Raw genomic sequence first — 25,538 nt, 5'->3', positions numbered from 1 at the left:
TGATATAGAGCTGATGTACACTGTATCTGGCAGGCAATGTAAAGTTGTTGTTTTTTTCTTTTCCTTAAAGTAAAATAACCTACCTGTCACCAGCTCTAGTTTTAAATAGAAGACAGACTTGGACTGAAAAGAGGGAAAGGGCTGCCCGCCTCTCTCAATCCGAGTCTTTTGTAGATAAATTTACATTCAACTTAGCTCAGGGCATGAAAGGAAGCCTGAGCGTTTGGCTGCAAACAGAAGAGAAGCTCAAAGGTATTTTATTAGAAGAGAAGCAGTGCTAAAAGGTAGTCACAGAGACCCAAAATCCGTGTAAACGCAAAAGCGAACCCAGAACCGCGCCGCCGCCTTCCTTCCCGGTTCCAAGACAAAACCGCGAGATGAGGAAAATTTATAATATAAAAAAAAATGACAGGAAAACATGTCAAACGACAAAAATCCACCCGTTTTTCTGTCAAAAGGGGGGGGAAACAGAGAATCTCATCAGAGAACATTGGTAACATTTCATCACATGACAAACAAGTATGGATATACAAAAATCAGTTCTAGTCATATACAGACAAAGCAGACGATCATTATCCCGCCTGGTGAGCAAAGACGGAACATCATCCCACTCTCATTTCTTTTTTTGTTTCTATGTACATTTTTACTCTTTGCTGTGTGTAAATAGATGGCATCCTCAAAGTTAGATTCCCTACATGAAAGTGAACAGTGATTAAAAAAAACAAAACACATCTAAACAAATAAATCTAAAGATGTCTCATTTTCAACGAGCTTGGAAAAGGAGGACAAAACAACATTGTTGTCATTTTTATAGCTAAAAAGACGACGAACAAACAAACTCTAAGTTCAAGTAGAAACTGAAACGTTTGTGCGTGTGTTGCCATCTGTATTCCTGTCTCATTACAGTGTTTGCTATTTACAGCCTCAGACTTCCTCTGACGGAGCTGCTGCGGCACCGCCGAGATGGATCCGTGAGACGTTTCCTTCTCATTCTCTATGTCGGGGAAACTTAATGCTCCATTTCGTACCAGATCTAAACCACGATAAAAAAAGACAGAATAATACCATATATCCAAACCCCCCCTCAATGATATTTTTGGGTTATTAGTGGCCATCTCGCGTCTGACCTTTGACCCCTACTGTTAAACAGATCAATTCCCTCCCACAGATGATCTCATTTTTTAAAAATTTTTATCAAGAACAACTCAGGTCGACATGACTTAAAGAAATAAACCTTACCCGAACACGTCCGTCTAAATCTTCCTCAAATTAAGTGTTTCATGTTTCGAGTAGAGACCCCAGCCCACCTTTTGCCTCACCTCCCCCGTCTAATCTCTTTTAGCACGTCCTTTCCTCTTTCTCCTGCCAGAGTTCTCCTGGGGCTTCTCCTCTTTGCTCCCCATCAGCGGCGCTCCGTTGGCGGCTCGGCTCAGGCCGTTCAGGTTGCCGTTGGGGACGGCCTTGCCCGCCTTCAAAGAGGAGGTGGCGTCGCGGCGTGCGGGCTGCTGGCGGCGGTATGTCTGGTAGTAGAAGTTGCCGAACAGGACGATGAAGGTGATGGCGTAGCAGATGAGGGAGTAGTGCATCCAGTGGGGGAAGTCGCAGTTGACGTACAGCGACAGGGCGGTGTGGCCGATGGTGACGTGGAACTGGACCTGAGGCGTTTGTTTAAAAAAATCCATTACTCTAAAAAAGATCAAATAAAATCCAACCTACATGTTCTTTCCCCAAAAGGCCTTTGTTTCTTACCATCTGAATGATGGTCAAGTACTTTTTCCACCACAGGTACTTTTGGATCTTCGGTCCACAGGAGGCCAAGCCGTAATACAGATACATCAAGACGTGGATCAGTGCATTCATGTGTGCACCAAAGAATGCTGCAGGGACATAAGCAAAGTAAAGTCAGGGTATCTATAAACACTTCTTGTTCTTTTCCATTAAAGCAACAAAGAGTTTTAGTACAACTTCAGCAAAAGGCCCCTTTGGAGCAGAGTTCATTTAGACAGCATATTTTATTTGAAACTGAGTCGAAGTATTTTAATTGGAATTTGATTTCATTTTGATCACAATTAGCCATTTCTTATCATTTTAGTTTTAGCCTCGTTCTAGTCAACTAATTTCTTAAGGCCTCATATCTCTATGGAAGTATTTTTTATATCTGATGACATGTATAACAAAGGATGGAATTGAATTAAAGTTAAGCTTCACTCTAAAGCAAATAGATTTTGTTTTATCTTTTGAAACATTTTTAGATTAAGTCTGGCTATTTTCCCCCCAACTTTTCCACCTGATATGACTGAATTTAGTCTCTCTTCAGTATTTTTGTTGGGTGGGGGTTAGGGTTAGGGTTGAAAAGAAGTTATATTAGTAACGTGGGATGTTGTTTTACAGTAATCTACTCAATTAGATCTACAAGCTTTTATTTTGGAGAATATCTTCAAGCTTCATTTTCAAAACTCAACATAATCCCCTTTTCATGTCTGGTTTAGTTTCATGATTAATGTAATATCCTGTTGCTGTAAACAAAAGCCACAAAATGTTGAGGCTTTTGTTTTGAAGAGCAATCTTGAATTCATTTTGAAAAATCAACAAGATTTTTTTTTCTAGATTAGTTTAGTTCCATTAGTAATGTTTAACCTATGTGTCGCAATCATAAACTCTACAAAAACTGTTATTTTGAAGAGTGACCATCATTTTGAAAGGCCAACATACTGAATTTTTCACAATTTGTTGAGCTCCGTTTGCAACTCCACGTCTTTCTCCGCAGCGATCTACTAAGTCAAATGCTGACGCTTTAAGTTTGAAGAAGCTTTTTAGTCATTATTTTTAAAAGCTCGACATAATCATTACTTATGAATTGTTTAAAAACTGCAAAGACTCGTGACGTTGTGAGCAACTCACACTGTCCTCCGGCCACCCACTTGATGCCGATCCACCAGAGCGTGAACATGGTGCAGTGGTGGTAGACGTGCAGGAAGGTGACCTGGTTGAACTTTTTCCTCAGAATGAAAAACACTGTGTCCAGGTACTCAATGCCTTTGGAGATGAAATACCACCAGAGAGCTCCTGCCACCTGTCTCCCACAGCAACACATGGCGAATCAGGGAGGTGAAGGTAAAAACGCTTGAACACAAACAGAGCTAAAGCGATAACAAATGCAGGCTGTATTCAGAGATCCCGACTTTAATAAAACTGGAAGCCAAACGTGTGTGAGGGAAACGTGTTTCTGTTTCCCTCTCATCTTTGACATCCTAACCTCGCCGTAAACATGAGAACAATGTGCTCACGGGTTCTGTGTCAAGCTTGTATCTATGTCATGGAGCAACAGAGAGTGAGGTGAAACAGAACACCAACTCCTCCGTCGGCTCACGCGCTCTTCCGCAGTCCAGCTGAACGGACGCTAATCAGGTTTCCAACGCCAGAAAGTGAAGTGACAATGAAAGGCCATCCTAATCACTTTTGGTACATTAGAACTTGGTATGCAGCAAATGTCAAAACATGTGCAAAAACTAGTCCTAGATACCTTTTAGAAACTTTGTCAAGCTTGAAAGTAAGTTATTCAACAGTTGGAATGAATTCTGAGAGACTAAATGTACTCTGTATTCAAAACTGTTTGACCTTTTGTGGCAGCTTAAAACTTCAGTGCATGCAGTTATATTCTAAGGTGGGAGAATATAAGATATGTATATTTTTTAGAAATAAAAAAATTTCAGAAGTGTTGTATGCATTTGTATTTGGCCTAGCTGAGTCGACACATCTTGCCCAACGTACAAAATGCTATTACAGACGGAAAACTGACGGGGCACAACATCTCGACAATGAAGTGGAGTAAATTCTGAGAAATCCTGGAAGGAAAACTTGAAACATATTCATGTTGTGAGGATGACCCTGTCAAACCCCTGACCTAAACCCCAGTAGGGGAAAGAGGGGGAATTTGATGCTCTGTCTGGACTCAAGATGTTTTGCGAAGAAAAATGGGCTAATTCCTCTGGATCTTTAAAGATGCTATAGACATACCACTAAAGACTTAGCAAGTCTTGCCAATAGACACAACTTTTTTATTTGCAAAACCATTCTGAAAACCAATGATCCATTTTCTTCCATTTTACTCTATATTATATGTGTGTGCGTGTGTGGGGGTATGCATGTGTGTGTGTGTATGACAATAAATCTTAATAAAAACTCTGAGGATTGTAGTAGAAGTGTAACAACATGTAGAAAAGAGGTGGGAATACATAAGAAGGATACAGTATTTTGCAAGATAGTGTGCATGTGGTTGGGTTTTTTTATTATGTTTTTCAGCTTTCAAGACTCCACAACACTCACCCTAACTTCATTCGGATCGTCTGAGTAGTCCACAGGTTGACATATGTAACTGTACTGTGCTGCCCGAGCTGCCATAAAGAGCTGAAAGAACAAAGAGAGCAAAAGGCTCATCATCGCTGCGCAATACCAATTTTTGGCTAAATCTGTTTCAACAAAAATGGGTAGCATGTACCTCTTTAAAGATGAAGAAGTTGAGGAAGACCATGCTGAAGTTGTAAACAATGAGCGTCTTGCGGAGCTGGAAGGACTCTCTGTTCTTCATGTATTTGGGGCCCAGCCAGAGGAAGAGCAGATAGGAGCTGCTGATAGCCAGCGTGGGGAGCGGGTTGTCCATCAGAGGCCATTTCTCCACTCGCTTATCTGCAGGACACACATTCCCGCTTACACATAAAGCATGCTAAATGCTAAATGTTCACATTATAGGACCTGCTGTCAGAAAGCTTCAGGAGGTTTCTTTTTTTTTTCCCCTCCCCATCTTTCTTACAGTAACATAAGATTTTATTTCAGTGCCATCACCAGCTGATTTCCTCCAAGCATGAACCAAGTCTGAAAGCTGAAGCTTTAGACGTTGTCCTTTAGAAAATAACAGTGACGTGTGTCACAGACTCATTTTACACGGTCATTTTTAGCAGCACAAGACGATATTTGAGAAGTCCGCCATAAAGTTTCTTGAGCATCACATCTTCAACAAGTCAGCCATTGTATTGTTCTTTCTATAATAAATAATTACAATATTGAGGATAAGTTCAGTAGTAAAACCATACCAGTCTGCGTCGTATTTGCTTTTGTATGAAAACTTAGCAGCAGCTATGATATTTTTACCAGATACCAAAATGTCTCCCAATAAATTTAACTGACCTCTTTTGTAAATTTAAACACAAACATTGAGACACATTGATAGCCAGGTTACTGAATGGGTCAGTTCTGCCATCTCTTCACCCGATTTTATTTATTTTTTTCCCATTTAAATAACTTTTCCCTGCAGCCTGCCTCTTGTGTTCACTTTAAAATATATCTGCTTCAAAGAATCAACCTAAAAATAATTAATGATTTCCTCCTGTATTTTAACTAAACACTATCTAATTTGTGATTGTAAGCATCACATTAAGTTTACTTTGTTCATATTATATTTTGTAAATATCCCACACAGCAAAAAAAAAAAACGTTTCTAATTTACGGAATACGGTAAAATTCTGGCAACCACAGTTGCAGGTATTTTACCGTAAATTAGAAACGGTTTTTATTTGCGGTGCAGATTTCAACAATGACTTTCCAAGGCCAACGGGTTTTGGGGGTTTCAGAATATATCCACTTAAACCCAATCGTATTCATACACCTGACAAAGCCCCAGCATTAACTTAATTTTTTTCCAAAAACCTTTCAGTGGATTCTATGTGACTCTTTTGGGTCAATCAAATCAAACCTACACACCTGCACATTCACAAAACAAAATCTCTCTATCATGGATCCCACCCTCGGAGCCAGCAACATGCTGCTCAGTATTACCTGCAATAGTCAGGGTCCATTTGTAGAACTCTATGGTGTCGTTTATTAAATGCTTGACAATCTCCATGGTAACGACCTGCAATCAAAGAGACGGGTAAGAAAGAAAAAAAATTAGCTTAGCTCATAATCTGCTGAGTCTGAAGAGCAGTCGTTGCCAATGTCGCGCTGAATCTAATCGTTTTGTTCCTTCTGTTTTCCATTTGCGTTGTTCTGAAATAGTAACCCGTTAATAGGTGTCCGATAGTCAAAGCCCGTGGCGATCAGGTGGTCTTTTTAATAAGGCTGTTGTCCCACGAGGCTCTGATTGATGACCCACAGACTTCACTGCGCACACGGGAACCCCGGTCTGCAGAGCGCATGTGTCAGCGCATCTCTGGCCTAAACACGACCACCAGCGGGAGGAGAGAAAGGGTTTGGGGTGGAGGTGGGGGGTTTGGAGGGTGGTTGTGTCAGGCTCCAGTAAAACAGATCATATCCCGACAAGTCAAACTGGAAAAAAAAAAAAAAAACACTGCGTAGCACACACAAGGGGCTTCTTCTTTTTTTTTTTGGTTCACCAAAAAAAAAAAAAAAAAAAAAGAATCAACCCCCTCTTCCTCCTCCTCCTCTCCCGAGCGGATCAAGCGCTACTGCAGCATCTGCCATCCACCATGCGCTCTACCGATAAACTAAGCACAGGATCCTCATCACCATCTGAATAAACGGGTGGCAAAGTAATATTATATGTTTGGCTCATATATATTGAAGGAGCTTTATTGTATGTCTTAGAATTTACATTCAGCGGGAGGCAGCGCGGCCTTAAAACTGCAATACAGGAGCAGGCCTGCTTCCAATCTGATTCCCTTACATTTCATCCCAGAGTGACCAAAAGCTTAAACTTCCGAATCAAAACAAACGGTCTATATATAGTTTTTTTTTTTTAATTATTATTATTATTATTTCACTATTTTGCCTATGTGTGTGAAGCACGCATTAAAACACAATAACAGTCGGTCTCGCCTTCTGTTGCCCTGCGCCTGTAGGGATGCTCTTTACCTTACCGCTCGGCTGCTTTCTGAAATCCCTCTGATATTACAGTCAGCGCAAGGTCACGCAGATGCAGCTGGAAACGCTACTGTTTGCCGATCCCGCTCAGCGCAAACTATTGAATCTGCACCCAGAGTGAAATGGACGGGGCCGCTGGTCCAACAGCGAATTTCTCCTCAAGGTACCATCCTATCCTCCAATGCGAGGCTGCTCCTACGAATTGCACCCCAGACCCGTGGAAGGGGAGGGAAAGTCACACGCCATCCTATCTTACACTTCCGGTTTATTTTTCAAAAGAAGGCACAGGTGTTTGTTGGAAATAATAAAAAATAGAGGCGCCTAAAGCTGCTTGTTAGGTGGTTAAGACACAGAGCCTTTTTATGATGAAATCTGAAACTCTCTGAATCCATTTTATTATACTATCACTGTGTCTTAGTGTATGTAACACTGGGTTGTTTCTTGTGTTACGGTTTTTAGGCGACTTATTCATATTTGAAGGACTTAGAGAAAGATCCTTGAGAAGTATTGTCAAGAAAGATGAAGTGTCACGCATCAGGGTTGTGCACTTGGATCCTTTTCAGTTTTTATTGCAGATTTTAAGTCTGAGGGATGCCGTCTGCACCCATAGTGCGACTTTAATACCCATACCATGTTGGTATTCAGTTTCATGTTAATACATGAGGTGATTTAAAGTGTTTTATAGAGAGAACAAGGAAGCAGAGATGAATAACCAGATGATACATCAAAAAGACAGACTAGGCATCCAAAGAGAGTACTTTACTCACAGTTTAGCATCTCTTCATTAGCTAGGGGTCATTTGTTTACTTGATTGTAAGATCTTGTTGATGACTAACAGTTTACACCAATGTATACCTCTCTGATCTCCTAACACCATAAGTCCCAAATTCCTCATCCAAAGCCATGTTGGTTGTGCTATGCTCTCATCTGACAACCGAAGAGGTTTGACATTTTTTGACCTTGCAGAATTTATCTGCAGCAATCTCCCAAGGGAGATAAACTTGCTAATACATTTTTTTTCCTTTTAAATAATTTTTAAATGCATATTTTACTTACTATCAGATGTTTGTTTTTTTCCTGCGCTACCAAACCGTTTTTGGGTTTTTCTTTAGTTTAATTTAGTCTTTTAAGTCAACAGTTTGTAAACACTTGTGAATCTGTTTCGTTACTTGATTTAATCTCCTTCAACTCTGTAGGAAAAAGATCATTTTTACAACCATATGTAAAAAACATTGGAAATCCAACTCTTTTTCTTAAGTAGAAAGAATTTTTATTTAATTTATTTTGATCTGCCTGTATCTTATATTATGTAATAATAATAATTGTGATATTTAGTTAAGGGTTTCATCGTTCAGGACAATGCTTTTGTCAATTTAGGGGCCAGATTTTAGTATTAAAAATGTTTGTGTGTGTGGGTGGGGTTGGGCGTGCGTGTGTATCACTAGTGACCTTTTTTATTTTTATTTTTTTATTATTATTTGAAGGTCGTTAGATGAATTTCCGGTGCGGTTCGTGTTGTCCTTGAGTGACTTGACACCGCGCGCCTCTTTTCTTCCACTCGTGCGGGGCTGAGTGAGGGAGAGGGAGTGAAGATGCTATGCGCATGCGCACAAAGGGAGGCGGATGCAGCAGCAAAGCATCAGCTGCATCACGTCAGCCGGACGGCGCAGACAGGAAGGAGCAGTGGGGCAGTTGTCCGTGGGTTCACCACAGTAAAAGTATCGCGACGTCATTTTACTGGGATGAACATCATTCAGAGCTGTAGCCGCATCACGCGTGGTTGATATTCGTCTAGTTTTGAATCCAAATGATATTTCTGGGCTTGACATTTCAATGAAACGTTGATTAAAGAGGCCAGCGACGTTTTATTTTGGCACTGCTGAGTAGAATGCCGCATGCTACTCGGTGACTCTTGACACTTAGTTAATCGGCTCCTGCACCGGCTCTTGCCCCAGCCATTCTTTATCCCTTTATCTGTTTTCTGGCTGTGAATCAGCAGAGGATTTTTGCGCAGCTTTTACACGGCCCAGACATGACAGGAACCACGGTGATGGATCCTCTGGGCTTGTCTCATTGCCTGTCGTGAGCTCATCCACAGCTTTTCAGGCCCGGTCCCAACATCCCGGATCTATTTCCTTATATGATGATAATGATGGTCCGATAAGGTGTAGTTTTGGATTTTCTTTTTTTTTTTTTTTTTTTTTTTCCAACAGTGAGGAGAACACGATCCCTGGTATGATGAAGATTTGGAGCACCGAGCATATTTTCAGGTTGGTATCGCTGAGATTTGCTGTTTGGAGCTTTATTAAAGCAGGTTGAATCTGTATGTCATTGTAGTTCTGCGATGGTGAAATATGTAGCTTCATAATTATTGTTTTTCAGTCAATAAGTCCTTGTTTGACCAATGGGCAGAGGCGGTTTTTGCATTAATGATGCCCTGGGCAAGCCTCTCCTTCTGAACCAAAAAAGGGAATCCATATTGGCAACAAAACAAAGTAGCAACAACAAAATAACCCTACTTTTATAAATACATTGCAGACCAGGAAACCCCTGGCAGAGCTGGAGTTTTCCAGATGATGTGACCCAGTCATCCAGTTGTTACAATTCGACTCTGCATGGGCCAAAGTGTACAGGCAATTTGTAAAACTTGCTCAAATCCCTACACTCATCTAAATTGTTCCTGATTTTAACACAACAGCTTTTAAGACACAATGTTCACTTGCTGACTAATGGGATAGCCACGGGAGGCGATGTCGCTACCCCTCCATTCATTTCCTATGGAACCTGAGTGATGAGGCGACAATTTGCCCACCTCCTGTCAAGTGGCGGACAAAATTTGTGCGTGTGAAATTTCGAGCTCGTACATATAGAGGTGCACAGGTGGGCAAGCGACGCGACACAAGAAAGTTGAAAAATGTTAAACTTTTGACGGCGCCATCGCTATTGTGTCTCATGTGTTGGGATCACCCCAAATGGTGGAAAACTGTCACTTTTCACTGTCATTTGTCACTCTCTGAGGCTGTAACAGAGCCCGCCCACTAACATGTGTCATGACTAATGAACAATCATTTTTGTTAACGCCACCTCTCAATGGACGTAATGTTATCTCTGATCCCTTTTGAAAAAGCATAGCAAAGCTGCTGCAAATAACATGATCTGGATTTGAAGTATGTTGCACAAATCTTGCAAGCTCTTCCTTAGCATCCTGATTTGTTGTGGTGCATCCCGGACGAGCCCCCAAAGATGTTATAGCAGGGAAAAGGAAAATTTAGTTTGGTTTATTTTGGATATTTGATATTATAAAAAGGAGAAAATGGGCGTATACAGGGCAAGGCTGCCATCTTGGTAACATAAACATTACCCAAAGATGGACAAAAGCATCAGAGAATTGTGAATGTTATAGATGTACTTGCATCATTTTATGTAACACAGGTAGATTGAATTCTTTTTTTTCCCTTCAACACAGAGCAAATCCTATTTTGTCCCACAAAAGCACATATTTGATGTCTTCCATCTTCTTGCTTCTGAGTAATTATGCCCCGACTCGTGTGCAGTTACCCGTGGGAGACTGTGATCAAGGCTGCCATGAGGAAATACCCCAACCCCATGAACCCCAATGTGGTTGGCGTAGATGTGCTGGATCGCAGTCTGGACTCAGAGGGACGCCTTCACAGCCACAGACTCCTCAGCACAGAGTGGGGGCTACCGTCTATTGTACGAGCGGTCAGTCAAAACCACAGAGATGTTCAGAAACATATCTACATTTAGGTCATAAACAGGGAGTTAAGTCACAATCAACATTAGTCTTATCACTGTTCTTGAAGCATCTTCCCTCAAACTGGCTTGATTATTTATGTGTGTGTAGATACTGGGGACCAACCACACACAGACATACGTGAAGGAGCATTCTATAGTCGACCCAGAGGTGAAAAAGATGGAGTTGTGCTCAACAAATGTGAGTCAGTTCCAACATTTTTTTTCAGAAATATGTTCCCTTTGAACTTGAAAATCTGCCAATCTGAGTGGGCGCACTGTGGCATAGTTTGCACCTCTTTGTAATCATTATTTCTCCAGTATAAAAATGTATATACTGTAAATGTCGTAGTTGTAACACATTTTGAATAAATTGCATCCGCCAGATTACTCTCACCAACCTGATATCCGTAGATGAGAGGCTTGTTTACACACCACACCCAGAAAACCCAGAGGTGTAAGTGATCGTCTCTCCATTTTTCACTTAATTTCTTGAAGATTGTTGTCAGAGAGTGCATGTTACACAAAGTTTAGGAGGAAAATAAGATGCGACATCTTCCAAGATGTCACAGTGACCATGTTTGATCTTTCTGCACTGCTCCTCAGTACTGTACTGACACAGGAAGCCATCATCACGGTGAAGGGAGTCAGTCTGAGCAGCTACCTGGAGGGCCTGATGGTCAGGAGCATGTCTGCCAACGCCCGGAAGGTAAGACGAAAATAAATCCTTTTTATTTATAGTTTCTCTTTGAATGAAGGCCTTTAGTTAAATACTGCCTTGCAGAAGCATTCACACCCTTTGCATTGTTCATATTTTGTAATACTACAACCAAAAACTTTATGTTTGTTATTGGGATTTTATGTAATAGAGCAACAGAATGTGTCACATATTTGTAAAATTGAAAGACAAGAGTCTGGAGACACGGTTTACAAAACTCAAAAGCCTGATATTCATTTATTCAGGCTTTGAATATTCAGTCCTGCCACTGACTTAAAAATTGGATTTAGGTCTGTGACAGGAGGCTTTTTCCACAGTTCCCAACATCAGCTCGCAAGAATGTTGTGCATCAAGTTGTTTTGTTGAAAAGATTTGCTGGACAGATAAGTCAATCATCCTGCTCTTGAAGCAAAAATGTTCACAAAACAGTGATTATTTTGGAAGAAGAAAAACAAAGAACCCTTCTCCAATGAGGGTGGATGGATCATGATTTGGACATTTTTCATAACCAGATGCACACGGAGTATTTTTTTTTAATTTTTTATGCAGATGTTTATAAATGCCATAACATACTCCTGGCAAACGTGACGCCATTTATGAACAAACTGAAAATGACTCCTGCAGTTTTGAAACGATCTTAAGCATAATTTCCACAGAGAGATGTAAGATGAACATGGCTCTCACAGTTTTCCAGTTTTAATATCTTTTCATCACTAGACACTCAAAGACAGTGTGTGCAGGAGAGCTAAATGATCCTGCTGAGATAGGCGTCTGTTGCTTGATGAAAATGTCCACAAGAGAACTGGAAGATTTAACTTTAACTAAAAATGAGAATATTTAGAAAGGGTGATACTTGTCACTTCATTACATGAAACAATAAAGATGTGTTATCCTAACCCCTATGACTTTTGCGTACATATAAAGTCATGTTTTGGTTACTTTGCTTTTTGCAGCAACACTTTAGATGCCAGAGAAGGGAACATTAATATTCATAGCATTTCTTACAGTATTTTGTATGTTTGTGCTCATTGTCTTTTGTCGATCCTTAGGGCTGGGACGCTATTGAGTGGGTGATTCAGAACTCTGAAGGGGACAATGTACCACTCTGTGACATTTACTAACACTGGTAACTCTCCCTTCCTTTAGACATTTTCTACTGGATCCCCAAAAGAAAGCATAAAACATGTTCTGTTATTCGTACCGTAGGACTCCAGATCCACTGACGACTGCTTTCCTCAGCTGCTCCTCCAACCTGAAAGGGCATGTGGGGAGAGTCTCAACATCTTCCGGTCCTCTGCAGATGGTTCTTTCATGTGAAGGAAACTAAACCTTTGCCAAAGCAGAAACAGTTCTTGAAACTTTCTGGGACTGCGTTGCCAGGTTTGGCGGTTGTGACTCATTTCTAGCTCCTCATTTATAATCCAATAACGGTTAAACCACATGGCAACAAAACAGAGACTTTTGTCAACTAAAACAAACTTAGCAGACTTTGCTATCTTGAATGTCAATATTGTACTTATGAAGTGACACTTTAAGAAAAATCCTCGACATAGAAGACGGACGCAACAAGGAGGTACACACCACTGTTTTGTTTTTCTTAAACAAGGTACAGTGTATTGTTATTATGCAACTGTCTCAAAGGCTTTATTTGGACTAGTTTGATACTATATGAAAACTCCTACAGTGGGAAACGGGTTAAAATATGGAGACGTTACTGGTGCTTATTTTGTGTTACACTGGACAAAAATGTTATATTACGGATTGGGCATGATTTATATTTGTCGCATTAGTTTCAGTCCTGGACCGCCAATATTTTTCATGTGCAACATCAGCTTTATATGTCAGTCTTCAGCAACATTAAGCATTTCCTCGTATTAAAGTGTAGCCACGCCAGCGTCAGTGTTTTGGTTCTGATTAGCTTGGATCAAGTTGCGACCAGCGTCACTGGATAACATGAGGCAAGCTCACTAATAAGATGGTGGCCAGAGAACTCCATCTTTGTCTTATCTAATAGTATTCATTCAAAAGGAAACTACTTCTCCAAAATTGACACTCGACTGAATTTTGCAGCTGCTCGGACAATCCAATCGTTTTCCATACAAAATAAATATGATTAGATAAGACAAAGAAGGACCCATTTGGCCACAATGACAAAAAGTAGCCAAGATGGAGCATTCGTAACTGAAAACACTGCAAGCAGGGTGGTGGCACCATCATGCTGTGGGACTGATTTGCCCCTCCTCCCCCACTGGTATTTTTATGCAACTGTCAGAAGACGTGATCTTCGAATTATTCAGCTATGTCTTGACACAACACCCAAATGTCCGAATTGGGCACCGTTGAATGTTCTGTTAAAGGTGGTTTTAAAATGGCTAGAACAGCTTAGCATTAAGCCTCGGCACAATTAAAAAACGTATAGGATGCATTTAAAAGCTAACTCTGTCTCAGGAAATCCACCAGTTTGAGTGGTCAAATATTCATCCTGAATAATAAATTTAACGCTTATCGATTATAATCAAGTTGAAAGGCAGACTATTTTAAGATCACCTTTGTAGAGTCACACCAATACAGCTTAGATTATGCACCATCCCAGGGGATATGTTAAAAATAGAACAATATGTGGTCATCCAGGTCTGAAACCAACATGGAAAGTACAAATCTTGCACAATTTTGCAAAACATGAAGGACTTTGGAGAAAAAAAAGATATGATGGATCTAAAAAAAAAAAAAAACGGTTATGAATGAAATACCGGACTGTACCATCAACATTGCCTTCATCTGGTATTTAACACCAATGAGCGTTTTGGAAACTTACCAAGAACAGATGAAGAGGAAGACACGGTGGTGTGCAAGGTGGGCAAACGTTCGCAGTTAACTGGCCTTAAAGCGACACCAGTGTTTTGGTTTCATGCCTTTGCCAGTCATACACCTCATGCTTCCAAACGACGCGCTTATCCATAGATGCAACTTACGTATCCTGGAGAACAGGAGCAGTACTGTATGTGCAGGTGATGCACACTGTGACTAATGTGCTAAAACATGTTTCTGGATAGCAGTAAATATAGCATATTTGTATAAATGATATTTTAAAAATGCATTTAGTGAATGCTACTGCTTTCATTTTTGTGTTGCATAGAAAAAAAAATTGTATACTTTTTTGTTTTGAAGCGCAACCTTTGCCTGGCTGCAATGCAAGAGACGCTAAGATAATTAAAGCAGAAGTGAAAACGATGAGTGACGTTTGATCCAAACTGGCCTGTCGTTTCGAAAAGATAATGAGTTCCAATTTTACTGAAATATAAAACAGTTGTTCACACATAAAAATAAAAACAAAGCAAGTATGAACACTGACCCAAAGCCAAACTGATGGTTTGACTATAAAATAGTGAAAAAGTGTAAGCCAAAGGCAACACCAGACAGGTCAGTGAGAACGTAGAGATGAAATGAGACTGAAACTGAGCTGCTTGCTTACAAGGAAAAGTCTGCATGTGGCTGAAAACTAGCAGCACACGTCACCCTAAACACACCACCCCCATCGCTGTTCTTAAGCAAACATACGGCTACAATGTACCGGTAGATTAGATTAGGGGCAGCCCAGTAATTCATGCAACAGGAGGACCAACCAAATATTGTGTGCGTAGGAACGAACATACCTTTCAGAAGCCTGACACAAAAAGATACTTTTTTACTTAAAGCATCTTTTGTTATTGATCTCATGTAATATTCAAGTTTGGAATATTACATTCAAAACTTTTCATTGTCTGTAGTGATACTGTAGGTGTTAAAATACTCCAAAGTCCAATTGAGAATTTGCAGGAAAAGGTTGAAAATGTTTATCGATGCCGTCCTTCCAGTCTGACTGAGATGGAGCTGTTATTTGACAAAGAACGGCAAGTGAAATTTATGGTTCCGACATCGGGTGCGATGAGCTCGAGAGTGTTAAAAATTCAAAAAAGCGCGTATTTGGGTGTTCGTTTCGATTAGGGAGACGCGACTCGCTGATTCCTCTCCGAATCAGCGACATTAGATGCATCGACATAGATGACACAAGGTTAAAACAGCGGCCAAGACTAACTGGCCGTTATAACTGCTGGAGAGATACAGGAGAGACTGTGTGGGTGTGTGTGTCTTGGGAATGTTTGTGCTCCATTCCAGAGTTATCTGCTGGCTCCACAGAGATTAGCACATCTCTGCAGCATAAAAGCCTGACCCAGTCATCCCAACTTGACCCGCAGAGTGTCGCAGATAAATATAATACGCCTCCACAGACGTATGAGCACAGTCTTCTGAATGACAGGTTTCCTACCTCAGTAAGAGCAATAAAAACTTTTGCAAGCCACAAAGTTTGAAATGTTTTGTGACGGAGTGAAATAATAGTATAAAAATCAAAAAACTGCAATACTATTTTTTTTTTTGGTGTCAAAGCTTATGTCAAATATTTGCATCACATCCGTTTTGATAATGACCCTCATATTTGAACCCAAAAAGCAGTGCTTAAAAAAGGAAACATGTTTAATATTTTTGCATTGTTTAAAAAATAAAAAATTCGACAACCACAATATGCTTACTGAACAGCAACACCCATCAATTCGGTGCTACAGTTCCGCCTTTGGCCGATAGATGGCACACTTTTGCCGTTACAAACTACTTCTAAAGCCAGTTCAACGCCAAGAAGTCCCATGTTTTCAACCACAGAAAACATGTTGGTTATTAAACTTTGCATAATACTGATGAATTCATGTTTTTAAGTAAGCTCTCAGTCCTACAAAACAGAAAGCACTGATCAGTTTATTTATTAAACAAAACCAGACTGCATTGCATAGCATGTACATCGTTCCTCAAAGTCTGAGCAGTGACAAAGGCCCCTTTCACACTCAAAAAGTCCACTTCTTTAAACCTAAAGTGTGAAAGTTCAACCAGTCACCAAAAGTCTCAAGAAATAAATATGTAAACAACACAATCAGCTGGGTGTTTGAAAACATGCAGGAGTCTTCACAAAAAAAAAAAAAGTTAAACATCGACCTTTGGTTTCAGAGCGTTGCACCTTAATTAACTCCTCCGTAAAATTAAACAGAGAAAAAATAATAATAATAACAACAATCAGGGTTTAGAAAAGATGCAAACAAGACAGACATTTTGCCGGTATTGCTTCAAGTTTTGTAAAGGCACACCACAGTTACACTGGCTTTGGTTATGTTTGGTAATACTGCACTTAGCTGCTGCTATGCCTGCCAAAGCAGAATAAAAGAAAACATAACAAATCAATATAAAAGTGAAAAAGCATAAAAACATCTGGTTTCTCTTCCTTGTATGCATTTCCGCCTCCCAATTAAAGCAGACCACAGCTCCACATGAAACATATTGCACCTTCCCAAGAATGGAGGCCTTTTTTAACATCACTACTTTAATCCCTTTCCGATTTAATAAAAAAGTTAACTATTAAATTTTAACAAAAATAGAACTTAAATCCCACAAAGAAGGGAATAGACCATATTAAAACTATAAACTTCAGCCAAATATTCATTTCCTCCCCCCCTCCTGACTACAGTCTTTTCATTCTCCATCCCATTCAATCACTTTCAAATGCTTCATTTGATCTCATCCAAATATTCAAACCAAATAAAATTGCATAGTCGTCCACAGCCTGCGTCCTCTCCAGGTCCGTGCAAATAAATGTACATCCAGGACATGATGAAACAAGAAAAAAAATAATCTATGTACAAGAACAGTATGTACAGTCCAGTCCGTACTTCTGGAGTTTTCTGAAGAAGTAGGGGAGTGTGTGTGTGTGTGTGTGTGTTGCAGAGATCAGAAATTAAACAGATTGATAAAGTCCTGAGGGGAGAGGGATGTGGTGCAGCTTTCGGGGTTGTTGGCCGTGCAGGGATGGTTCGTATCCTAAGAACAAAAGCGGAGACAGACGTTAGACGGCGAGTCAAAACGCTTCCTTTGCTCCGAATCAGAGTGGAAGACGGAGATGTACCTTCCAGAAGAGGATGTGGCAGTGTGTGCAGAGGTGCAGGGTGTCGCTGTACTGCTCTCTGTGAGGATAGCAGCGGCTCAGCTTGAAGTACATCTTCTTCCACTCCAGGTGACCCTTCTCTGACACCATCAGACGCTTGCGGATCTAAAAGGAGGAATGCAGACTGCTTAAAGAAAACGTGAAAAGATTCACAGCTACAAAAACCCAGGAGGAAGTTGGTAGTAGTCTTAAGATATTTTTTGCCAAACTACATACATGTTGAATGTAGAGAACCTGGAGGAACCTGCAATGCTTTGGTAAAGACTCTGGACTCCTTTACTATCTTTCTGATGAAGGATTTCCTGTCTTTGCCTGTCAGTGTATTGTTTTAGTAAGATCACCAATACAGCCAACCTTCCACTAAAGGTCATAATATAAACTGCAATGCATGGAGGACGGATCCTGACAATACGTAGTAAGCATAGAAATAAATTGATCGGGTAATTCATGTGCCAAATATTGAATCCAATAGAGAACGTATTTGATTAGTGTGACATATTTGTTTATTGATTTAACAATTATTTAATTTTCCACTTTATTTCCATTCTTTATTTTATTAGTTTTCTTTTTTTGAAGTCATTTTTTCCTTATTGTTCCAATAATTATTATTTTTTTACCGTGACCTTTTTAATGCATCTATTTATTTTCTCCTCTATTGCCGCCGTCCATTAGTCAAGTCAAATTTATTTACACAACTCTTTACAAACAGTATGCAACTGCACCAAAGAGAGCAGAAGATCAAACACAAATCCCCAATGTAAATAACAAAATACTAAAAACAAAATAAGTAAAACAACTAAAGAAGGAATAAAATGGTAGATTTTATTAAATGCTGTAGTATAAAAATAAGTCTTAAGTTTCTGTTTATCTGCGAACTGGCCCACAAACGACTTTATCAGACTGTTTATTTCCATGTCAGAACCCGTCCTCCATACCAATGCCAGTCAAATGTTCTCCTCCCCTCGTCGTCTTCGTACCTGTCTGTCTGTGAAGTGGTACTGGCAGAGTTTCTTCCACAGCAGGCGGTCCTCCGTCAGGGCCCCCAGCTCCGGACACACCTGGCCCAGGCTGACCAGGTCCCTGCCGTCCGTCAGCCGCTGCATGATGTTCAGCTGCAGACTGGCAGGCAGGTCGGTCAGCGCCATGCCTGTGGCTGCAGGCTGCAGGAGGGCGAGACACGTTAGAAACAGAGTCGTGACCGCAACCGTGTCGGGATGTGCGACGCGGACAGATGCTCACTCTGTTGATCTGGATGTTGTCCAGCCGCTGCTGCCACTGCAGGATGTTGTCCATGCGGTGGACCCAGATGTTGATGTTCCCCACCAGCACCGACTTGCCCATGTCCTGAACGAGGCCGCACAGCGACACGTACAGCGTCTGCAGCAGCTCTTTGATGGGACGGACGTTCTGCTGGTCGTCGAGAACTGAAACGGATCATTAATCTTGATGTTAAAAAAGATAAATAATTCAAATCTTTAGGATGTTGCATGGAAATTAAATAGCATAGTTTGAATCTGAAGCTAAAAATAAAAAATAAAAAAAACAACAGATTTTTAACTACAGATCGCAGCCACTCGTTTTAGAGTGGCTGCGATCTTCTCAGTTGCATGTATGCGATTTGGCCAGAAGGTTTTGCGACGCTCCCCAAACAACCAAAGTCTGTTTAGCTGAAGGAACATTTAGTTTACACAGCAGCTTGCAGAGGGGTCTGCTGACTGTCAGGGATCTACACAGCGAAGTTAGAGAGCCAAGTCCAAGCTGTCCTGGCTCATTTTCTCACCTACAATAATAAACACAAAAGAAATTCTTCACACCCCATGTTTTGTTCTAACTTTAAGCACAAACTTTAATGTATTTTGATAGTCAAGTCTCCACCCAGGTTGATGCTTCTCATAACCCCATTTCACCACAATTACAGCTGCTGCTTGTGGCTGTAATGCGATAAAAATGGTAAACCTTTCAAGAGGTGACACTTCCGCAAATTCCTTTGAAGTAACTTCGCTTCACTTATTGCCTTTAAGAAATACATGGAGTCACTTTGAAGCAGGTCAAAAATAGTCAAGATAAATTCTAAGAGATACAGATACAAAGAAACAGAAAAGGGCAAAGAGGGGAAGTAGATTCTCACGTTTGCTTGTGAGAAGTTTTTTACTAATGGTTCCCCCCCACCTCGAGAGACCCAAGTGCGCGGATGTACACACACCAGAGGCGTGACGGGGCTCACCTTTCTGAACAACCCTCTCCAGAATATTCATGTAGTTTTTCTGTGCCACGCCGCTGAGTGAGGGGAGCTGCGACTTGGCAATGAGCTCCAGGAGCTGAAGCAGAAAAAGAAAAAAAAGAAACATAAATTTCTCCCCGTCAGCCTCCGAGACGCTCTGTTCCACCGCCTCCTTACTTTGTGTTTAGTAAGGCTGCTGGATTCTTAGAAAAACAAATTCCACGCTTGAACATTTGTAACAAAACTGGGAGCTGTCCACCTGGTTATTGCTCTCGACTGAAGGTCCATTAGCCTCAGCTCTGATTTGTTTTGATCAGAGTCGCCTTGCGGAGGTGAAGCTTCTAGAAGAGTGTTGGGCAACAGCCTAGACTGGAGTCAACAACGTTGGCTGATGAAAACATAAGCTTGAAGTTATTTGACCCCTGATCATCCAGCCTTGCGAACTAGCCGACTCACTTCTCAAAGTGTGTGTGCGCGTGTGTGTGTGTGTGTAGTTGTTGCCACTGGCTCACAGACAAACAGTGGGATAAAGAGAGGCTCGACTGTCATCTGACAGGCGCTGTGACGTCATGGAGAAACTCAAATTAGAGCCATGTTCAGATCTGACCCAAAAACATCCGAGGCATAAACAGAAAAGTTAGCCACTTTTTGTCCCATAACGATGTCAGATTTAGTTTTACGGGTTCCTAATGGAGAAAAAGTGTTTTTATAACAAATTGTAGATTTGGCAGATTCAAACTTTCCACATGCCATTCTTCTTCATTCCTAATATTTAATCCCCTTCCTTTCGTTGCTCAGAAGAGTTCAGTCGGGCAGAAAGGCGTGTGCTTCCGCATGCACTTTCTGACCCCTATGCACGCCGTTTCTATGGAGATAAACTAGACCCGTAATGCAGATTGCAAAAACCTCAAGTACTTTTGGTTTTAACCAAACTTTGGGTTAGAAGTAATCTTAAACTTAATTTCTCTCTCACCATATTTCAGATTCATACAAAACTTTTCAGCTAAAGGAGTGGGGCCATTAGACGACAAGAAATACGTGACCAATCACCAAATTTAATTATCAACATTCTATATATACACAATTACTATTTGAGAAAACAACCCCAGACTTCCAATTGACATTTGTAATTTTAGTCGATACACATCTAGGAATTAAAGTTAAAAAGTATTTAAGAACTATTATAGTCGATGTCAAAAGAGCCAAATGTAGCTTTTATAAGGTTTAGTTTGATTCATTTAGTTTGTCCGACTCGGAAACAGAGAATCTCATCTGTGCTGAACAAGAAGACGATCTGTGTAACTGAGAACGAGTTAAACGAACCCTAAAATGTCATCAGATGGCGAGGAGCGGTGACCCGGCTCCGACACCGGCTGGATGCTAGAGTTACACTCTTATTGTTCTGTGGGCCTAACACACGGCTATCTAGAACCCGCTCAAAACTGGACAGCTCCAGAACTACTTGTGGCCAAGTAAAAGAACCCTGCCGATTTGAATCAATGACAAACAAAATCAGAACCGTCATGTGAGTGACTTTTTCTCAGCTAAATCTTTAAATTCTGCGAGTTTGAGATTAATTGGGATGAAACTTGAGTAAGCAGTAATGAGGCAAACAATCAACTTATGACTAATTGCTGATTAATGGTTTATTGGATCAAAATGACTTCCAGTCAATTAAGAATGTCAGCTCAGATCTTTCAGCGTTGTAGTTTGGGCGCCATCCAGAAGAGGGCACCACTAGTACTCTTTAGCAGAGCCTGCTGGTATAGAAACAAAGAAGGCGGCGCCATACCAGAACTGGAAAGAGAAACAGTCCAAACGGTCCGGTATGGGACACAAAATGTACTTATGCGGTTCCGTTTTGAAATAAACAGTCGAGAATTTTCTTAATTTATCACCATAATACAAAAAATTATTAGAATATATTTGTTTGCTTCTCTTTTTTTATTCTCCATATTATAAAAAATTTAGCATTTTGCTATGGATCCTCTTGATACAAAACTCGGGTTTTTAAGATGTTTAAAATGGCCTCTTATGCAATAATCGTCAGTCAATCGATTCAGTCTCCTTTAAATCAACGTATAAATCGATAACTTGCATCCCCAGTAAGCAGGCAAACGGCACCAGTGACCGATGAGAATGAGACCAAAACCAGACGGGACAGAGGAGACAGCGGGCCTAATCGGGTAGATTCAAGTGTGTGTACGTGTTTAGGGGTCTGAATCACCTGACGAGCATCAGGTCTGATTTCATAAACTCCTGACGGGGGTTCACACCTCACCGCACCGCACAGCTGTCACAAACGTCCTCACACCCCCTTCCCCCACTGCACAGCACAGGGTGACACTTCATGTTCACATAAAGGGTAAAGAGGGGGGAGGCAGTGTGTAACAGCATCAAGAGGTGGGAAAAAAAGTGGAAATGAAACAAAATTTTCTGCACTAATGTAACAAGGATGAGCCGTTTGCCATTCCAAGTGTAAACCTTGACGGTTTGTGTGGGATAAAAATGAGTTTGAGAAAAACAGACCCAGATTTTTAATAAAACCCCTGTTTGAAGTAGATGTAGGGGATGACGGGGAGTTTTCAGTAATCATAAATAACGCAAACTTTCCTCAGTATCATCACCACAGTCTGCAGAGCCTTGATAAGAGCCACCCTCTTTAACTTTAACCCCCCCCCCATCCCTGTCCTCAGCCTAACAAAAAAACACCTCCCCTGGCAAACACAAAGAGACAGAAGCGACTAAAAAGCAAAGAAAAGAGGAGGACTCACTCTGACAACGTAATTAAATCTCCTCGTGTCCTTGATGGCGCTGGAGAAATCCAAGCGGTTGAAGGCCTCTCCCAGCGTACAATATCCGTGGCGCTGGGAGAATTTAATTATCAGAGTATTAGGCTGCAATCCTGCGCAAGAGCGCCGAGTTGTGTACATTAGCAACTGTGATTGCGAAAGTTGATAGAGAGCTAATTGAGGCGGTCTTACCTCCTTGGTGCTTCCTTTGTGAACGTAAATCCACTTTTCCCTATGGAAATCTGGAAGACGGAGAGAAACCAGGAAGAAAGTGTTTCACGTTAGTGGCCTTGCTTATGAGAGCTGCTAATAAGCTCTGGGATAAATGCACGAGCACGCGACGCAAATAAGATACAGTTTCAGAGCTGGTGTAGTTGTTGACGGAATGGTAATGAAATGCTCCAAATTTGGAGATGCAGCAAGCACGCTTTTCACAGCCGATACAGATTTCTGGCTGCCGGTTTTATTTCTAAAGGACTAGAACACATAAAATAATGTACTACTGCTTCTGGGGATAAATAACAAGATATCGCATTGGGATCAAAGTAAATATCTTTAACTTTTGAGGCTGAGATTTATGCCCTTTGTTCTTGGAAGTCCGAAAATTCGGGTTCCATGTCAGAAAAGGGGGGGTAAAAAAAAAATGCTTTGTTGGCTAGAAAAACTGAAACTCTATAAAAGGTCAGCATCCTGTATAGTTGCAGAAAACAAACAAAATGATTGAAGCTGGAGGTATAAACTCGTCGCATTAAACCAGTAGTGCTAAATTCATATCAAATCCCACCGGAGTGTCCCTGTTAATCCTAGACCTAAGCTCCGGCTTCAAGGCAAATCGAATGAACCAATCTATAAATTATCTACTTCACCATTGTGATAAAAAAAAGAAAACAAAGTGCAGCATTTGATCTGGTGATATTGTTAGACACAGTACACTTTGAATGTTTCGACTTCTGGCTGAACAACTTGTGCGCCGCTGTATGAAAATTAAATAAAAGGGGAAAAACAAAGCCCTGACACGTTCTGCTTCTGATCTGGACCGCATTTCTCGCGCCTTATTACACAACTCATTTATTCTGGTCTCTCTTCGCAGGAACTCACAGGGGACCTTGGCGTTGTTGTTCATCAGATCCTTTTTCCTCTTCTTGGCAGACATCTCATAGCTGAGCGAGAGCAGCAGGTTCTCCTTGTTGAAACACTCCGGCTCGTTGTCCTTGCAGAAGCTGGGGAGGGGAACAAAGTTCATATGTGAGCCACACAAAAGTGAAGAGAATGATGCAGAAGTTAATTCTGACTGGATGCTCAAATGTGGATTTTTTTTTTGGTGTGTGTTTTAGAAAGCGAATGCTGTTATTTTGGAAAGTGGCCAGGTTCAGCAGACGTTTGTTAATCCCCTGACTTGTTGTCAGGTTATTATTAGCTTGGTGATTAGCCTGAAAAGGAACTTGGCAACCAGAAAGAGAAAACACTGATGGAAACTTACACGAAGGCCCCTCACTCTGCCTTTTGTTTGCAATGCAGTTTGGACCCGTTTCAAAACATCTTCCTCCCCCCCGTCATATTTCTAACACTAAGCAACAAACTAACTCTGTCAAGACTGCTACATTTTCTCAGGCCAGGCAGTTCAAACAACCAACCTCTCCACAGAGACGTTGTTGTTTTTGTCGTCTGCTGTCCTCCTTTTCCATCCTTCATCGGTTTTCACCCAGTTCTGACCCGGTGACCTCCAGTCCTGTCCGAGAAAAGGCATGTCGGCTCGGTTACTAACAGCCGCACGTCGAAGAGAAAAGCCGTAGAAAAACACGCAGGCCTCTGCTTGGCTAAACTGAGCGTTCCTTCTCAATGTTAAGTGCGTTTGTGTGCTTGTGTTGACTCTGCGCAGCTCGCCTTTTATCCTCCGACTCAGAACCCGGAAGCAGCGAAGCTCCGCCCACTTTGGAAACTTCCTCGCAACACGTGGCTTTGTTTATCAACCTCAGCGTTGCGACAGCGCGCGGAGAAAGGAGAGGAGGAGCGAGGATTTTTCCGATGTCATGGAAAGATAGGAGCACAGGACACCGATCAGATTCATCTGAGAGTGTTTTTAAAAACGCGTCGCAGCATGAAAAGTTTGAAATACATACTTTCTATGATGTTTACTGTCTGGGAAGAAGCAGTTGAGTTTAGTACGCGGGTTGTATTTTGTCCCGACGTTTTAGTTTTCATGCTATTTTTAATACAAGATGTAAAAGTCCCATCTTATTTTTGCTGAATTTATTTAGAATCTTCTTTGGCCTAAATGCATATGTCGGCTGGGATTAAATTCAGAATCCAGTTCTGATTAATGCATATCTCCACAATAAGACCCTGCCTGGGGGTTACTGAGGCGTGATTGACTACATTTTTATAACACATAATGTATTCATGTTAGGGGGAAACGAGTGTAAATATTAGTATGAAAACACATCCAGTGAACTGGCAGTGAAGCCCGCCAGTCCTCTTTGTCAGTCATGAGTTTATAAATAGATTGACTTGTGCTTTAGATTCTTCCAGAGCATTTGGTTGCAATGCAGATTGTGTTTTTATTGAGTGAAGGGTTTCTAGTGTATTTATTTATTTACCTGGCATATTTTTATTGTTCCCTTTCTGTGTCTGCATGTAATTATGTTGTGCCTGCACCCGTGTATCCGTGTTGGGCGCATAATACGAGAGTGTGTGTGAGGGTTGGTATGTTCATGTGTCCCAGCACACCCATTAACAATACATACAATAAATTTGAACATTATTGAGAAGTCCATTTCCTTCAAGAACTTTATCACTAAGTGAAACACATTATATAGATTATTCATGTTCGGAAGCCTTTATCTGTGTTCGTATGGATGATTTTCCGCTGACAGTTAATGAAAGCAAGATATTTAGAATTAGAATGTTACATCGGACCAATCAAAAACATTGTTAATAGAGCTATTTATGACAGAGCTTAATGAGAAGTATGCTTAATGACTGCTTCAAGGTTGTCAGTTTTCAAACAGTACTTTCAATCTGATAAATGAGCCTCAATGGAACGCATATTTTAATTTAGTGAGCATGACTGTGTGCATATGTACAGGACCGAATGCAGAAGTTGCTTAAGTGCTGAGAAAGTAGCAACACTTTATTTTTGTGATATTTGAAGTTTTT

General features: G+C 40.9%; 3 protein-coding genes across 5 annotated transcripts; 1 reads left to right on the top strand and 2 right to left on the bottom strand.

Moving 5' to 3' along the window:
* Nucleotides 1-1,188: 1,188 nt before the first annotated feature.
* Nucleotides 1,189-7,121, bottom strand: elovl4a (ELOVL fatty acid elongase 4a). Of its 2 annotated transcripts, none has more exons than XM_032558846.1 (7): nt 6,868-7,121; nt 5,833-5,908; nt 4,499-4,686; nt 4,327-4,407; nt 2,902-3,073; nt 1,750-1,877; nt 1,189-1,655 (listed from the first exon to the last, which is right to left on the bottom strand). In XM_032558846.1, exons 2-7 carry the CDS (start codon nt 5,897-5,899, stop codon nt 1,329-1,331), a joined length of 963 nt encoding a protein of 320 aa, XP_032414737.1. In that variant the 5' UTR covers nt 5,900-5,908; nt 6,868-7,121; the 3' UTR covers nt 1,189-1,328. The 2 variants fall into 2 exon arrangements, with proteins under 2 accessions (XP_032414737.1, XP_032414736.1); XM_032558845.1 differs by having other exon boundaries at nt 6,873-7,121.
* Nucleotides 7,122-8,510: 1,389 nt separating this feature from the next.
* On the top strand, nt 8,511-14,578 carry prelid3a (PRELI domain containing 3A). The gene is made up of 7 exons (XM_032559018.1): nt 8,511-9,146; nt 10,431-10,599; nt 10,742-10,831; nt 11,016-11,086; nt 11,236-11,338; nt 12,397-12,473; nt 12,554-14,578. The coding sequence occupies exons 1-6, from the start codon at nt 9,112-9,114 to the stop codon at nt 12,466-12,468; spliced, it is 540 nt and encodes a 179-aa protein (XP_032414909.1). The 5' UTR covers nt 8,511-9,111; the 3' UTR covers nt 12,469-12,473; nt 12,554-14,578.
* A 1,532-nt stretch (nt 14,579-16,110) lies between these two features.
* On the bottom strand, nt 16,111-24,263 carry fbxo32 (F-box protein 32). 2 transcript variants are annotated; one of them, XM_032559016.1, is made up of 9 exons: nt 24,017-24,263; nt 23,481-23,602; nt 22,575-22,624; nt 22,365-22,457; nt 19,594-19,687; nt 18,609-18,793; nt 18,347-18,529; nt 17,331-17,474; nt 16,111-17,245 (listed from the first exon to the last, which is right to left on the bottom strand). In XM_032559016.1, the coding sequence occupies exons 1-9, from the start codon at nt 24,127-24,129 to the stop codon at nt 17,156-17,158; spliced, it is 1,074 nt and encodes a 357-aa protein (XP_032414907.1). In that variant the 5' UTR covers nt 24,130-24,263; the 3' UTR covers nt 16,111-17,155. The 2 variants fall into 2 exon arrangements, with proteins under 2 accessions (XP_032414907.1, XP_032414908.1); XM_032559017.1 differs by lacking the exon at nt 24,017-24,263 and adding an exon at nt 23,863-24,000.
* Between the last annotated feature and the right edge of the window lie 1,275 nt (nt 24,264-25,538).

The sequence above is a fragment of the Xiphophorus hellerii genome, chromosome 3 (assembly GCF_003331165.1).
Source record: "Xiphophorus hellerii strain 12219 chromosome 3, Xiphophorus_hellerii-4.1, whole genome shotgun sequence".
Classification (NCBI taxonomy): Eukaryota; Metazoa; Chordata; class Actinopteri; order Cyprinodontiformes; family Poeciliidae; genus Xiphophorus; species Xiphophorus hellerii.
Note: the sequence above shows the minus strand (reverse complement) of the source record. Positions and strands in the feature narration are given on the sequence as shown.

What these genes read in the sequence shown, in the direction of transcription:
- elovl4a (XM_032558846.1), bottom strand. Translation starts at nt 5,899, where the DNA reads ATGGAGATTGTCAAGCATTTAATAAACGACACCATAGAGTTCTACAAA. An exon ending in ATGGACCCTGACTATTGCAG is followed by an intron (nt 4,687 to 5,832) that starts GTAATACTGAGC and finishes TGTGTCCTGCAG; the next exon opens with ATAAGCGAGTGGAGAAATGG. An exon ending in ACTTCTTCATCTTTAAAGAG is followed by an intron (nt 4,408 to 4,498) that starts GTACATGCTACC and finishes TTGTTCTTTCAG; the next exon opens with CTCTTTATGGCAGCTCGGGC.
- prelid3a (XM_032559018.1), top strand. Translation starts at nt 9,112, where the DNA reads ATGATGAAGATTTGGAGCACCGAGCATATTTTCAG. An exon ending in TGGAGTTGTGCTCAACAAAT is followed by an intron (nt 10,832 to 11,015) that starts GTGAGTCAGTTC and finishes TGCATCCGCCAG; the next exon opens with ATTACTCTCACCAACCTGAT. An exon ending in CACCCAGAAAACCCAGAGGT is followed by an intron (nt 11,087 to 11,235) that starts GTAAGTGATCGT and finishes ACTGCTCCTCAG; the next exon opens with TACTGTACTGACACAGGAAG.
- fbxo32 (XM_032559016.1), bottom strand. Translation starts at nt 24,129, where the DNA reads ATGCCTTTTCTCGGACAGGACTGGAGGTCACCGGGTCAGAACTGGGTG. An exon ending in GATTTAATTACGTTGTCAGA is followed by an intron (nt 19,688 to 22,364) that starts GTGAGTCCTCCT and finishes TTTCTGCTTCAG; the next exon opens with CTCCTGGAGCTCATTGCCAA. An exon ending in ACAACATCCAGATCAACAGA is followed by an intron (nt 18,530 to 18,608) that starts GTGAGCATCTGT and finishes GCCCTCCTGCAG; the next exon opens with CCTGCAGCCACAGGCATGGC.